Raw genomic sequence first — 15,628 nt, 5'->3', positions numbered from 1 at the left:
CCAAATAAAGTGACAGGAAAGCCCATGTGTTAACTACTAAAATGGAGGCAAAAGGAGAGCAATGCAGGCAAAAGAGCAACCCCACTTCCTATATCTTAAAAGCAGGATCCCAGGGGGTAGCTCAAGCTTATGCTTAGGATGTTCAAGCAATGCTACAGCACTATTCCAAAGAACCCAGAGGAAAGCAGACTGAAGGCACATTCAAAGGTCACAGTCTGCAGCATTTGTGAAAGAACTTTCTTCTGTGGGAACGATCCAGAAAAGATAAGAATGCTAAAGGTTCTGGAGAACGGGGGAAAATAAATGCTGATTAGCCTTATGATATAATAAACTTGGCCTCCTCATCTATCAAAAATCAAAAGGGTTGGCGTCATTTTTGTGGAAGTTACAGACAATTTCTTAAGATCCTACACTGAAGCCTTCCTTTGAAATTTTATTGGGATGTGGCTCTGAACCTAAGTTCTATAACTATACCAATGGAACACTTGATACTACATACTAGAAAAGCTCTGCTGACAGGCCTGGCAATGGACAGGTTCTGCGGTCCAAGATTATCCAAGTCAAATCTAAGGAGGTTCATCACCTGAGGGTAGATGACTAGGTGTGGTCTGTTGTTTTGAAACTATTCATTCACAAAGACCAAGACAAAATTGGTTGTGATCTGCACTAGTATAGTCAAAACACAGATTCTTTTTCTTTTTTTCTTGGGGGTGTGGTGGGGAGAAAAGGGATTACTGAAGTATGAAATAATTACTCTAGGCACTGGTGTTCACATCGTCTATATCTTTACTCTCAAGACGTCATTATTTAGCTTTACCAGAACTGTGCATAAAAAATTGCAAATTATCAATAGTACGAGGCAACTAGGTGGCGCAGCAGATAGAGCACCGGGCCTGAAGTCAAGAAGACAAGAGTTCTAATCCCACTTCATTTACTTAGCTGTGTGACCTTAAGCAAGCCACTTAACCTCCATTTACCTGTTTCTTAAAATATAAAATAGTGACAATAATAGTATCTTACTCCCAGCACTGTTGTGTAAAACACTTAGCAGTGCCTGGCACGTAGTAAGTGCTATGTAAATCATAGCCATCATTATTGTTGTTATTGCTTCAGCTGTAGTAATTGTTGTTCTCAGGGTAATACGTTCCTGAATACTTTCAAATTTAAGTTACAAACACATATAAAATCCATCCATGTGTGGGTGTTATAGTGAGTGGGTGCAAGTTTACTCATTTATTTTGAATTAGAACTGTTCTCTATGTTCTAGTTTTAAGGCAGGTTTCAAAATAACAAAAATGTAAATACAGTTTAAAAAGTAGGCTATTTACTTATACCAAGTCAAATTCAGATCAATCAACAGAAGCTCATTCATTGCTTACATATTAAGTAATACAGCTAAAAGGAAAGAAAGATGTGCTATAGATTTCTTACCAATATCTTGTTCTGTTGAAGCATCTTCTCTGCCAACATAAGTTTGACCTTCCTGGGAAGAAAACACATATTCTTATCAGGAAAAAGAATACTTAGACTTTTTGTTTGTTTTGTTTTGTTTTTTAATATCATCTTTTGTCTAAGGCAATAATTATTATCAACTTCAAGGGATATGTATGGGCACAAATGTTACTGCCAGAAGGAACCCAGAAAGCTAGATAAAAAAATTACAGTCTTAACAAGCAAATGATGTCTATAGCAGGCAAAGGTGGTGTTTTGATCACTCCTTTCAATGAAATCATTGGGAAAGAAGAGAAAATATGAGTTAAGAAGAGAGAATTTGACAATGAGATCTGGATTGCTGGTCAATGGCTAACAATATAGGCAAGATAGACTCTGGGCCAAGAAGGGAACACCTCTAACAATGGCTGATAAGAAAACTCTCATTTGGAATTTTGTAAATCTAATCAATAGTCTTTAAGTTGAAAAAGGAAGGGTTTGGGGAGCACTGGAAAACTTCCTACTTATGTCCAACAAGCTAGAAACCATACCAAATAGCTGCAATGCAAGAAAAATATCAGTTAAAACATCCAGAGGTTAGCACCAGACAAATTACAAGAAAGGATTCAAAATTTTATACACAAATGGGGAAACGATAATGGAAAAACAAAGTGAACTACAGATCTTAATGTAAGAACTCAAATTTTCCCTCACAGGTTTCAGTGAGCTGTGGTTAGGTGAGGTCCATGATTGGAATATGACTTGGGAAGGGCATAACTTATTCAAATGAAAGATGATAAACCAAAAAAGGGGAAAGAAAGATAATAATCATAATCATAACAGCAAACATTTATACAGCACCTCAAGGTTTACACAGTGCTCTGTAAATATGATCTAAATTTATCCTAACAACAACCCTGGGAGGGGGTGCTATTATTCCCAATTACCGGATGGGGAAACTAAGGAAGACAGAAATTAAGTGACTTGCCCAGGATCACACAGCTAGTAAATAAATGTCTGAGGCTGGATTTGAATTCAGGTCTTCCTGACTCCAGGCCCATCAGTTTATTCACTGTGCCACATTATAAAAACATCCTGGAACAAGAGGAGGGAAACATGGTGGACAGTGTTTCAGTGAAGATCAACAGAAAGAAAAATGAAAGCAATCTTTTATTTAGAGTATACTACTAACCTCCTTAATGGGGGACGGGGAGAGATAGAGAAATTTGGGAAATATCACAAACTTAATACAGAAGTCATAAATAGGATGGAAGGATAGATACATAAAAAACTGGAATAAGGAACTAGGAAATAAATTCCAAGAGAGAAAGACAGAGCTTTAAAATGTATATCCAATCAGAACAGGATTCCATGCCCCCTTACACTATAGGGTCCCTTTATTTGTCTTTCAAGTGGCAACATTTTACACACGTGGGTCACATTTGTACAGGTGATCTCAAAGCACTAAAACTGCTCTTCTATGTACTCTGAAATGAAAGTATACCTTTTGGTGGAAGGTCTGGCACACCTGCTCTTCTCTGCTCCAGCTCTGTCTGTCTCACCTATTCATCTCATGCCCTCTTCCAATACTTAAAACTCATTTTATATGGCCACCCAGTTCTCTTTGGTACCAACAGCACCCAGACATTCAGGGTAGAAAAGCAAGTGGAGGCAGGTGATCAGAAGAGAGCCCTCTTCTAAATGTCTAATGGAAAGGGAATGAGCCAAGGTACTGTCCTCATTTCTCACACTTTCCTCTTCACCTCTACTTCTTAAGAGTCCCTACCTCCCTTCCAGTATTCAGCTCAGGGGTCAGCTCTTTCCAGCTCCCCTCACCACTGACTGTTCTGTGTCCACCTCCCAGAATTACTTTGTATTGACTTTGCATCTATTATCTTTTTAACTTTTGTCCATGTGGTATGTTACCATTCCTCCTCTGCCTTTCCCCTCCACAATGTAATCTCCTAGACCAGGCACTATTTTGTTTTTCTGTCTCTTTAACCTTGTGTATAGCAGGTACTTAATAAAGGCTTGCTGAATAATTTGAACAGTGCCTGAGGAAACTACAGTCATCTGGACATCTACTAAGAGTTTGTGGGTTTTTTTTTTTGTTTTTTTCCCTAACAAAAGCATAGTGGCTAATAATTTCTCGATTTGCCTTAGTAATAACTTTATCCTTCAAAAGGAAGAGAAACCAATGAAGGAAATATTCTGAATCTGATTCATGGATGAACTGCCTTCTGAGGAGAAAATGATGGGAACCTTGGCAGAAAGTATCCATTTCAATTTAGAATTTGTGATTAAGCTGGAAAGGGAAGGTAGTGGAAAGCAGGAGTGGTCTGGCAAAGGGCATATGTCTTACGATATTAACATGAAATTCAGGAACCAACTAAGATTTTTTTAAAAATTCAGAGGAAGAAAGCAAAGGAAGACTTGTTCTATCATTTTCAATCATGTCTAACTCTTTGTGACCCCTTCTTGGGGTTTTCTTAGCAAAGATACTGGAGTGGTTTGCCTTTTCCAGCTCATTTTACAGATGAGGAAACTGAGCAAACAGGGTTAAGTGACTTTGTTGGAGTCACACGAATAGGAAGTATCTGAGGCCATATTTGAACTGAGGAAGTTGAGTCTTCTGGACTCTAAACCCTGCACTCTATATCCTCTGGGGAAGACAACTTAGAATAAATACAAAAGCCTATCATTGTCATATGAGAATAGTGTTGGGAGTGCTGATGTTCTGAATGAAAGAAAAAACAAACAATAAACAAAATCAAGATAAGTTCTTTTAGTTATATAGAAGAAAAATAATTAAAAGAAAACATAGGGTTTCTGCTGACCAATCAATCTACATTTGTCAAGCACCATGGTGAATATGATAAAAACTGGTAGCAGAGAGGAGGATGAGCTGATCACCTCTCGTTTTGCTCGGTCTGACAAGGAGAAGGCAGTTTAGAATAGAATGAAGAGAATAAAAATGGCTGTTGAGGGTGTTGATACCCAAGATAAATAAAGAAATGAGAAGAAAATGCCTGCTCCCAAACAAGTTCAAGTTACACTGATGAACTATATACTTAGATACTGAAAAGAGCTGTCAGGTGAGATTATTGATCCCTGGCCCCCCACTATTCCAGCCAGCAATGCTTATGCTTGAAGAATCATACAGAACTAGAAAGAGTACCAGAGGATTCAGTAAGAATAGATGATGTAATGATTTTTTTTAAAAAAGGAAGAGAATAGAGTCTGAAAACTATAGCCTTACTTTGATTCATATTAATACTGTAGCATGTATTATTAAAGAGATAGTGAATTAAAAATAAAATAAAGCAATAATAGTATCAAGTTAGGGTCATAACAGGCAAGTTTTATTTCATATTTTGACAAGCTTATAAGCCTGGTTAATTAGTGGAATACTGTAAATATTATTTGTCTGGATTTTAGAATAGCATTTTAGCAAAGTCTCCAAATGTAAATTTTTAAATGGATAGGTGGAGAGGTATAGGCTAGATCACATATAATTAGTAGATTCAAAACTGGCTGGATAGATGTACCAAAGGAAAAGTCATTCATGATTAGATGGCAGCTTGTACAAAATCCTTTGGGGACGGCCTCAGGGATCTATGGTTGTCCCTACATTGTTTAATACTGTCATCAATAACTTTGGATTAAGCTAGAGATGGCATCCTTATCAAATTTTAAAATGATTCAATAAATGATCATTAAGTATCAATCAAGATCAAGACACTATGAGGTGATTTGGAAACAAAAACAAAAAACTAAAGATCTTACTCTCAAAAGACTTACTTTCTACTGAGATGTAACAAATAAAGGCGTCAATAAAGAGGAATTTCAAGAGGGAAGTGTGGCAGCTGTGCTATCCTCTGAAGGGAGAAGGGATTCTAAGAGGTCAAGGTAAGAACAGGGCCTGCTTACCAGACATGGGGGCCATTTGTGGAAAGGCACAGGGTCAGGAAAGAGAATATTATGTGGGAGGAAAAGCTTTCTAGACCAGTTTAACTGAAACAGAGAATTAATGGTGGGAAATAATACAAAAGAAGTCCAGAAAGATAGTTGAGAACCAGTTTGTGGAGAGCTTTAAACATCAGGCTAAGAGTCAGAGTACTTTTCTGTTTAGATTTTAACCTTAGAAGTAAAAGGGAACTATTAAAGATTCTTGAGAAAGGGATGACAATGCCATGTTTGTTTGAGGAATAAAAATCTGGCAGCTAGATGAAGGATAAATTGTAGAAAGAAGACTACTAGAGGTAATTCTCACCATCCAGGCAAAAGGCATTCAAGTCCGGAATGAGGGCAAGAGGTTCTATGAGCAGAGAGGAGGAGATGGATGCAAAAGAGGTTGTGGAGTTACAACTGACAAAACCTGGCCACTTACTAAAAGATGACACCAAGCTGGGAGGGATAATTACCAACCTGAATGACATTCAGAACTCAAAGAGGTCCTGATGGCCACTACCCAGTGTTCTTGGGTGGAATCTAATCAGAGGGAATTTAATAGAATCCCTAGGAATCTTACAGATGAAAAGTTTTCCACTGGAGTTCAACTGCACAAGTACAAGATGGGGAAGGCTTGGCCAGGCAGAAGTGCTGCTGAAAAGATCTGAAGACTTTACACTATAAGCTTAATGAGTTCCCAGTGACATAGCCAGCAGAAAGCTACAGTGATCTGAGGCTACATTAAGAGGCATCGAATCCAGAAAGAAGGCAAACAGGGTCTCATTGTACTTGGACAAGATCAGTTGTGGACACCTAATTTTTAGAAAGCAATTGATGAACTGGAAGATAAGAGAGAAGGCAATCTGGATGGTGAAGAGCCTTGACTTCTTACCATATGAAGGCTCGTTGGAGAAGCCATGGATATTTAGCATAAGAGAAGCCTTAGAAGGAAATATCAGAGATGTCTGCAAGTATTTGAGGGTTGGCCCTAAAGGGCAAGAGTAGAAGTAGAGATTATAAGTTACAGCTACCTGAGGCCTTTACCTCTGGCCCCCATGGCAGCAGAGGGATTGCTCTGAAGGGACTACATGCATAGGCAAAATCTCAGCCTTCAAGTGTCCAGTGTGCAATCACTCACCACCAAGAACATATTAAGGGCTTACTATATGAGAGTTATTGTGTCAAGAGCAGGGGTAATTAAGGACAAGAAAAAGCATTTCTTGTCCTTAAGGAGCTTATGTTCTAATTGGGGGAAAACACACACACACACACACACACACACACACACACACACACACACTCTCTTATGTATATATATATGTGTGTGTGTGTGTGTGTGTGTATGTATATATGTATACATATATATATATACATATATACATATATATATGTGTGTGTGTGTGTGTGTGTGTATGTGTATATATATATATATATATATGCATATAAGATACATAAAAAAATGAAGGCACCACCAAGTCACTCAGGTCTGCAACACTAGAGCCATTCCCAACTCTCCCCTCTTTTTCATCAATTAGACACAATATCCACTCAGTTGCTAAGTCTTCACAATTCTATCTCCACAACATCTTGCCTATCTGCCCCTTCTATTCACACAGCCTCTACCTGAGTTTAGACCTTTTATCTCTTACCTTGACTAGAACAGTTGTCTCTTAATCAGTTTCCTTCCCTGCCAAAATGACATTATTAAATCACAAATTACATGAAATACATCTGGAAGGGACCTGGTGGGGAGGGGTGATACAAATCTAATACGTTCGGCCCATTTTACAGATAAAGAAACTGAGGTCAAACATGGCTAAGTGACTTATCCAAGAGTACAGGGACAGTGAGTGTTTAAAGTGGCCTTTGGACCCAGGTCTTCTGACTCCAGTGTCAAAGTTCTTTCTACTGTAGCATGTTGACTGCCAGGATCTGGCTATGTCATTCCATTACTCAAAAATCATCACTGTTCCCCAGTGCCTCTAAAGTAAAATACAAACTCCTCACCTGGCATTTAAAGCCCTCAACAATCTGGCCTCCCTTCACCTCCTAGTTCCATCTTGTATCATTCCCTTTCCTGCTTTCTCCACTCTAGTCACACTGGTCTCTTTGCTGTTCTCCCCTCCTGCCTCTTGGCCTCTGCACTAATGGTCTCTCCCCCATCCCCATGTCTCCAATGCATTTCCTCCTCACCTCCACCTCTTAGAGTCCCAAGCTTCTTTCAAAGCAAAGCAAAGACCAGGTGACACCTTTTACAAGAGGCATATATTCCTGGTCCCCCAATTATTAGGGTTTCCTCTCTCTCTTTGAATATTTTTATACTTACTTACATGTTATATTCCCCCAGCAGAATGAGGGAAGGTTTTATTCTTGCGTATCTAGCACCTAATAAAATATTTTATGAATAGTCAGTTCTTAATGTTGACTTGAGTTTGCATTAGAAATTACAAAGCAAATTTAGGCTTGAACTAAGTCAAAGCTTCCTAGCAACTAGTGATAAACAAAATTGGAATGAGTTGCTTCAAGAGGTGAGAGGTAGTCTCACCTAAGGTCTTCAAGCAAAGGTTGGCTGACAGCTTCTCAAATGTATTGTAGATGAGAGTTTTGGACTAAATGGATACTAAGGTCTTTTCCAATTCTGAAACTCATATATTCAGAGCTTATTGAAGCATAGTTTGCAGGCAATCTCTGTACATCATCAGTGTTGATAACATGGTAGTACTCATGTCTTGGGGTCTGGCCAAAGCTATCTAATTACTTCCATATTTTAATGGATCCATGAACTCATCAATATGGGAACTTCACATCTCATGTACATCTCATCCTATATGATTTGTGTGCATGTTATTTTATGGATATTTCACAGAAAATCCAACCAATATAATAGAGGCCTTCTTCTAGACCTTTTCATATTTCATGGGTACTAGTGTGCACAGTGAGTAGGGGTCAACACTGGTTAAGCACTGGAGCAGAAAAGACCTGAGATAAAAGCTAGTCCAGGCATATAAGGAAGAAGGCTATACAATTTATTGACATAGGTAGTTACATGTAAAAATGTGTTATTTTACCATGTCACCCTAAGGGCATAAGGAGAGATTAGACAGGGAGAGAAATGGGGTCATTTATCTAAGAAACTGACACATGAGATAAACCAGATAGCTGGAAAGGACAAATAGCTACTAGAGAGAGCACAAGAATGCAATTTCATTTAATCCAAAATGAACTAAGAATGAACTAAGAACAACTCAAAGCCTTGAGTTACAGGTTCAGTAAGTAGGACAGTTGCCATTGTAACAAAGCTTTGACTCAGACTCAGGCATGTGCAAGACTATGCAAGTTTCAATTAACTACAATTACGACAAAATATCCAAAAGGGATGTCTGAATGACTTCCTTCAAGTCCTAGAGCTTAAATCTCACCTTCTACAAGAAGCTTTTCCCAATAAGCTTTTCCCAATACCTCTTAATTGTACTGCCTTCTCTCTATTGATTATTTCCTATTTATAGTGTGTGTGTGTGTATATATATATATATATATATATATATATATATACACACACACATATATATATATAGCCTATTTGTACAGTTATTTGTATCTTGTCTCCCTCATTAGATTGTGTGTTTCTCCAGAACAAGGACTGTCTTTTACCTTTGTAGATTTAGTACTTAGCACAGTGCCTTGCACATAGTAGGTGCTTTGACTACATAGAATATGAGAGGAACAAGAAAGCAGAGTTATGTCTTCAAATGCCATGGGATAGGAGGAGAATGGGAGGTGGCTTAAAAATAACAACAATAATAGCTAGCATATATATATAGTGCTTTAATAACTGTCAAGCATTTATGTATGGTATCTCATCTGATACGATTATATACAGGGCACAGGGCAAGGGATTTGGATTCAATCTATGCATGGACACAGAGAAGCCTATTCCCAATAGCTTTAGCTAGTGCTATAGATACTCAATAAAGTACTAAGGTTTGTTTGTTTAGAACAGTTTGTTCTAGTTTACTGTCTGTGATTTCAGAAGCCACAATATGAAATTGGGTTCAGGAGGTAACACCGTGGAGCACTGTCTGTTATTCCTTGCTCTCACTACGTTATTCCTTGCTCTCACTGCATGACTAGTTCACCCCTTTTCTAATTTCACATTTTTTAAACAATATCTTTTACAGTACTTCGTGAGCATAGGACATGATGGGAAATGTTGTATCTGATGTGTATCCATCCATGCATATCTCCATTGCCTTAAACATCTCCTCCAATTTTGTTTCCCTGGAAATTACATAAATAGTAGAGCATTTCTATTAAAGAGATGGCTCTTTGCACAGGGTATGGACTGGGATTATTAAAAGCCTTTGCCCTTTCCCAAATACAATCCAGTCTACTTTTCTTCCTCCTGCTCAATTCTGGGCACATCTAATTATTTGTCATGACTACATACCAAATACAGGATGTCCCAAAAGTGGTAGTGCTTTAGTAGCTTAAGATGGCACTAATACTTTTGGGACAGGGAGGATTCTGGGAAGATGGTGGAATAAAGCAGGAAATTATCTGGCTCTCTTAAATTCTCCCATAAAAAAAAAAATTAACACTTTAAAGTGAACTTTGAGTGGCAGAAATAATTAAAAGTTGTGGTAAAACCCAAAACAACTTGGGAGGATATTAGGAAACACCCAATGTCCCAGGGTACTGATTTGGCCAGACTGACGTATAAATACCTCCAGGTAGAGCAGATACAGCAAATCAACAAACAATAAGCCCTGGAGGCAGCTACATTGGGTAGCAACCTGAGCTTCAGGTATGCTGACCAGACTTGATCAGAGGCTGTGGCTCTGATCCTAGTTGTGGGCCCAGATCCTGCTAATTGTGGACACTCAAGGAGTTTCAGGGGCAGAGAGGAATGCTTGAAGTCAGGCCCCTAGATAGAGCCCAGGAAACAAACTAACCAAAAAAAAAAACCCACCAAAACCTGAAGCCTCTATCTCAGGACCAGAGCCTGATTTTAACACAAAGTTAAAAGAGGAGCAATAAGATTCTAAAAAAAAATAATAATATTGAGTAGCAAAAGAGAAAGAACCCAACCATAGATAGCTACTATGACGACAGAGCAGATCTGGATTCAAACTCAGAAGATACAGGCAACTATTTTAAATTCACTATCTCAAAGAAAAAAAGCAAAATGGTCACAATCCCAAAAAGAGTTTTTGGAAGAGGTTAAAAAGGACGTCAAAAACTAAATAAGAGAGACTGAAAAAAAATGAGGAAAAAATAAGAGTAATGCAAGAAAATGAAGAAAATTATAAAAAAGAAAGTCAACCAATTGGAAAAAGAGACCCACAAACTTACAGACGAAAATAATTTCTTAGAAATTAGAATTGGGCAGGGAGAAGCTAATGACTTCATAAAACACCAAGAAATAATAAAACAAAATGAAAACAATAAAAAAAAGAAGAGAATGTGAAACATCTCATTAGAAAAACAACTAACCTGGAGAACAAATTGAGGAGAGACAACATAAGAATTGTTGGACTACCTGAAAGTTATGATCAAAAAAAGAGTCTAGATACTATACTTCAAGGGATTAAGGAAAATTGCCCGGAAGTTTTAGAACAAGAGGGTAAAATGGAAATAGAAAAAAATCCACCAATTACCACCTGAAAGAGACGTCAAGATGAAAACTCAAAGGAACATCATAGCTAAGTTTTGAAGGCCCCAAAGTCAAGGAGAAAATACTATAAGCAACTAGAAAAAAAAATTTAAATACTGTGGAGCTACAACTCAGGATAACACAAGATTTAGCAGCTTCTGCATTAAAAGACCAAAGGCCATGGAACAATATATTCTGAAAAGCAAAAGAGCTAGGCTTGCAACCAAGAATAATTTACCCAGCAAAGCTGTGTGCTATCCTGAATGGGGAAAAAAATGGATATTTAATGAACTAAATGACTTTTAGATATTTGTGAAGAAAAGACCAGAACTTAATGGAAAATTTGACCTACTAGACTCAAGAGAAACATAAGAAGGTAAACATTAAAGACCAATTATAAAAGGTTTAATAAAGTTAAAATCTTTACTTCTTACACGTGAAAATGTTATCTGTAACTCCAAAGAATGTTATCTTTACTTGAATAGTTTGAAAGAACATACATAGATAGGAGGCTTGGGGTTGAGTTGAGTATGATGGGAGGATCCTAAAAAATAAAATTTGGTAGGGAGGGGTAAAATGGAGCAATTATCTCATACAAATGAGGCACAAATGGAAGAACTACTACAGCATGGGCAGGAGGGCTGGAGGGCTGGAAGTGCTAGAACTTCATTTTCATCAGAACTAGGTAAAAGAGGGAATAACATATACATCCAAAAGGGTATAAAAGTTTTCTTAACTTACAGAGAAATAGGAGGGCAAGGAAACAGGATAACAGAGAGACTCTTAGAAGCATGTGCAGATCAAGAAACAGGAGGGTAAGGGGAATGGCTAAAAAAGTTGTGGTATATGATTGTGATGGAATACTACTGTGCTGTAAGAAATGATGCGCTGGTTGATTTTAGAAAAACATGGAAAGACTTACATGAAATAATCAAAAATGAAGCGAGCAAAACCAAGAGAATTTTGTATACGGTAACAGCAATATTGTTCAATGAATAATTGTCCATTACTCTGAGTATTATAAATACTCAAATAAGCTATAAAGGACCCATGAAGATGCTATCTACTTCCAGATAAAGAACTGATAAATAGAAGCATGCATAATATGGTTTCATATATATTTAGAGATCGGTGTCAAATGATGGCCTTCTCTAGTACAGGGGAAGGAAAGAGGGAGACAGTTGGAAATTTAAAATGTAACCAAAAAAAAATCAAATTAAATTTTTGAAAAGAGATTATGAGATGGGAGAAAAAAGACTTTTGGTACATGCTGTATATGTGGTCTGTCTCAATGGACTAGTCCAGTACCTGGCACATTCACTAGAAGATGCTCTACAGTTTGTTGACTGAATGATTGTTCATACCCATCCACGTCAATAGTCTGGACAATAGGTATTTTTTAAATCTATTTTCATTTTTCCTATATGATATATTAGATTGATCACTTCCGAATAATTTTTGGATCTCAGTAAGGACAACTTTTAGTGCCCTAGGGCTTACTGCAATTAGCATAATTCATCTAAAAACAGGAACACTTGGAGGAGCTCATCATCTATGCAGCCTTCTCCCATTGTGTAAGACATGTTCCATTATAGTGACAAACACCTTTGGAAAACATATCTCCTTGTTTCATACCCTGCTGGATGTTAATAATCAGGACTGTTGAAACACTTATCTCTATCCTTGCACTTATCAAGGAATTTTGTATGACCTCAATGTATGCATGAAAGGTGTGTCAAAGGACATTTTGGAGGCTGTTTGCTCTTCTGAATCAAATATTTGTGTGTGTTTATATGTGTACAATTAACAACCAGCAAGATATTATATGCTCTGTACCTTCAATCAAAAACATGACTATAAAGATGTAGTCCTCAGCTGCAGAGAATCATTGCAAAAGCCTGCGATCTGAGGGCTATATGTATTTTCTGCATCTATCTGGGAGCTCCTAGGAGTTCTCTGTATGTTATGTACATTTCTGTGGGAAATAAAGGCTTTTCTGCATCTAAAAAACAAAACTTGCTGAGCCCTTCTCCTATTTTTAATCAAGGGTAACCCTGGTACGCACTCTCATAAGGATTTTACAAAGATATGAAAGCAAACATATGGATCAGTGGTTATTGATGTTATCTTAATATAGTCCATGAATTTTTCTATTCTTATCATATCTTGTTTCAAATTAATTCCTCAGGGCTTTCAAAATTCTGTCACATGTAGCCATCAGAGTATACTTGATCTGGTCCAGCCACTCTTCCCAATTTTATCTTAGTAACTGTCCTTTATATTTCATATGGCACATAAGATACTATGGCATTAGGGCCCGAATGTTCCTTTAATGCTGCCGCTGAAAATGAATTACCATTGGAATGTAAACAAAGTTATCCTATTTTATATCTGTTGATATAACTCTCTGGTAATTTCAACCACAACAGGGATGATACGCTCATCTGAGTCTCTCTCTAAGTTTTCTGCAGACTTTGTTTTGTTTTCATTGTTTTTCATCGTTTCAAAGGCTCTATGTTTGTATTTGGTAACTCCTCTAAATCCTCATTGTCACCTTTATGTGATACTAGGTTTATAAAGGCTATGCCAGCTAAATCCAGCCATTAGCATATCTGCAGAAGACTTTCCATATAGACTTGAGGACAAATTATATACATATCATCCAAAGGCCAGTCTAATTTAAGTTCATTAGGTCCAGAAGGTTGTCTACCAGTTAGTTCCCCTCCCCCCCCATAATACCTCATGAATACTCTCTCCACTATGGTGCAACCTAATGCCATATTCATTGGCAGAAAGCATAGCCATGCCAATAAAATTGTAGATCTTTTAAAAATAATGAATTACTGAATAAAAAAAAATAATATCTCATCGGTATATTGTTTTGGTAACCTTACTTTTACATTGGTAAAAGAGGCTCCAGTGAGGTGGCGGAAGAAGGATGATGACGTACACAAGGCAGCTATCCTGCTCCTCATTTTGAGCCAAGTTTCAGGAAAAAAAAAATTTCAGATCATAGAGCCAGGCCCAGAAATGTAGAGCTAGAAGTACCTCTGGAGGACATCTAATCCAATCTATTCAATTGATTTCAGAGATAAGGAAACTGAAGTTCACTGAAAGTAAAGGACTTGGCGAAGGCCCCACAAATAATCAATATGCACTTGCAGAAAGGGCTTTGAAGCCAAGTCTTCTGACTCCAAATCCAGCCATCAGAATAAAGTCAAAGAAAAAAATACATTCTAGTAGGAGATTCTAGTCTCTTAACTTCAGTATTCTCAAATTTTCAAATGCATCTGTGATGTCATTGATTCAGAAGTTCCCATCCCCATTCCTACCTATCTCATGCAACACACAACCCTACTGTCTCCAAAATTCCCCACAGGGGCCATCTAATAACCTAGAGGCCTTTCTCACTTTCTCCTGAAATCAAGAGGGTATCAGCAGAACATTCTGACTGCCCATCTGTCATCCCTCCTGCCTGCCACATAGGCAATCCATCTTCTCTTCTCAGCCTATAATTTCTTGATGACAAATTTTAAGATTCCTGTTACTCTTCAGAGCTCCTTGATGGTTATATGGTTTTTGTTTGTTTGTTTGTTTGTTTGTTTGTTTGTTTTTGGCTAGGCAGTGGGGTTAAGTGACTTGCCCAGGGTCACACAGCTAGTAAGTGTTATGTGTCTAAGGCCGGATTTAAACTCAGGTCCTCCTGAATCCAGGCCCGGTGCTCTATCCACTGCGCCATCTAGCTGCCCCTTGATGGTTATAAGTTGCAGCCTGTTCACACACATGCTATGTACCTTTTCATTGCCCTCTGTGTGATGCTCATCTTTAGTTTTTCAGAGGCAATGGTTTTTCCTCATCTCACTACCATACAGCCAAACCAGAAAAATGTTAGTATTAAGAAGATGGGTCTCTGCTTTCATGTAAAACTTGGGGCATATAAAAGTGTCCTACAATTTCCCAAAGGCAACCTAGCCTTCTCTTCTCCTTTTAAATTCTGGGCACAAATCACTGTCCATCTTTTATTGTCTTTCCAAGATACACAAACTGGCGAACAAGTTCTATAGCCTCCTCTTCCAGGAGGCTCTAAACTCTTGCAACTTAATGCAATCAACACAGAACCAAACAGGAGTGCATCTGAAGTCTCTCACTATTCCTAAGGGATCCCTCTTTGGCCTGGACTCTACACCAGATCATTACCATTATCACTATGAATACTTCTATCAAGTCAAACATTACTTTGATACACTGCAAGATGACCCAAGAACACAGGTGCTAGGTTGAATTCTAAGACTATCATGAATTATGGCTTTAAATGAAACTTAAACTAAATTTTAAAGTCTTACTTCAGGTGCTTACCACTTCTTTCTCCTCTTCCCTCCCTCAACTCTATCACCAAGTCCTTAAGTTATATGATAATATATAAAATAGGACCGCTCTTCACCCCATCCTAGACCTGACTGAAATATAATCTTAAAACTGGTCAGGCAAGGGGATATTTGAAAACTATATAATTCCACTTTTATATTTCAATTATCTGAACTGATGATACACTGTACTTGGATTTTCACCATACAGCTTTTAATGACTGTCTTC

At 37.8% G+C, this 15,628-nt stretch overlaps 1 protein-coding gene across 4 annotated transcripts in view; it reads right to left on the bottom strand.

Annotated features, from left to right (window-relative positions):
* The window catches only part of KIF16B (kinesin family member 16B), a 350,941-nt gene that overhangs the window by 177,367 nt on the left and 157,946 nt on the right, over positions 1-15,628 (bottom strand). For all 4 annotated transcript variants that reach the window (XM_020986360.2, XM_078149707.1, XM_020986316.2 and 1 more), the window contains exon 14: positions 1,432-1,483. In XM_020986360.2, the coding sequence (XP_020842019.1) occupies positions 1,432-1,483 (52 nt within the window). The remainder of the gene's footprint in view (positions 1-1,431; positions 1,484-15,628) is intronic.

Source organism: Phascolarctos cinereus, unplaced genomic scaffold (genome assembly GCF_003287225.1).
Source record: "Phascolarctos cinereus isolate Bilbo 61053 unplaced genomic scaffold, phaCin_HiC Scaffold_2;HRSCAF=192, whole genome shotgun sequence".
Classification (NCBI taxonomy): Eukaryota; Metazoa; Chordata; class Mammalia; order Diprotodontia; family Phascolarctidae; genus Phascolarctos; species Phascolarctos cinereus.
Note: the sequence above shows the minus strand (reverse complement) of the source record. Positions and strands in the feature narration are given on the sequence as shown.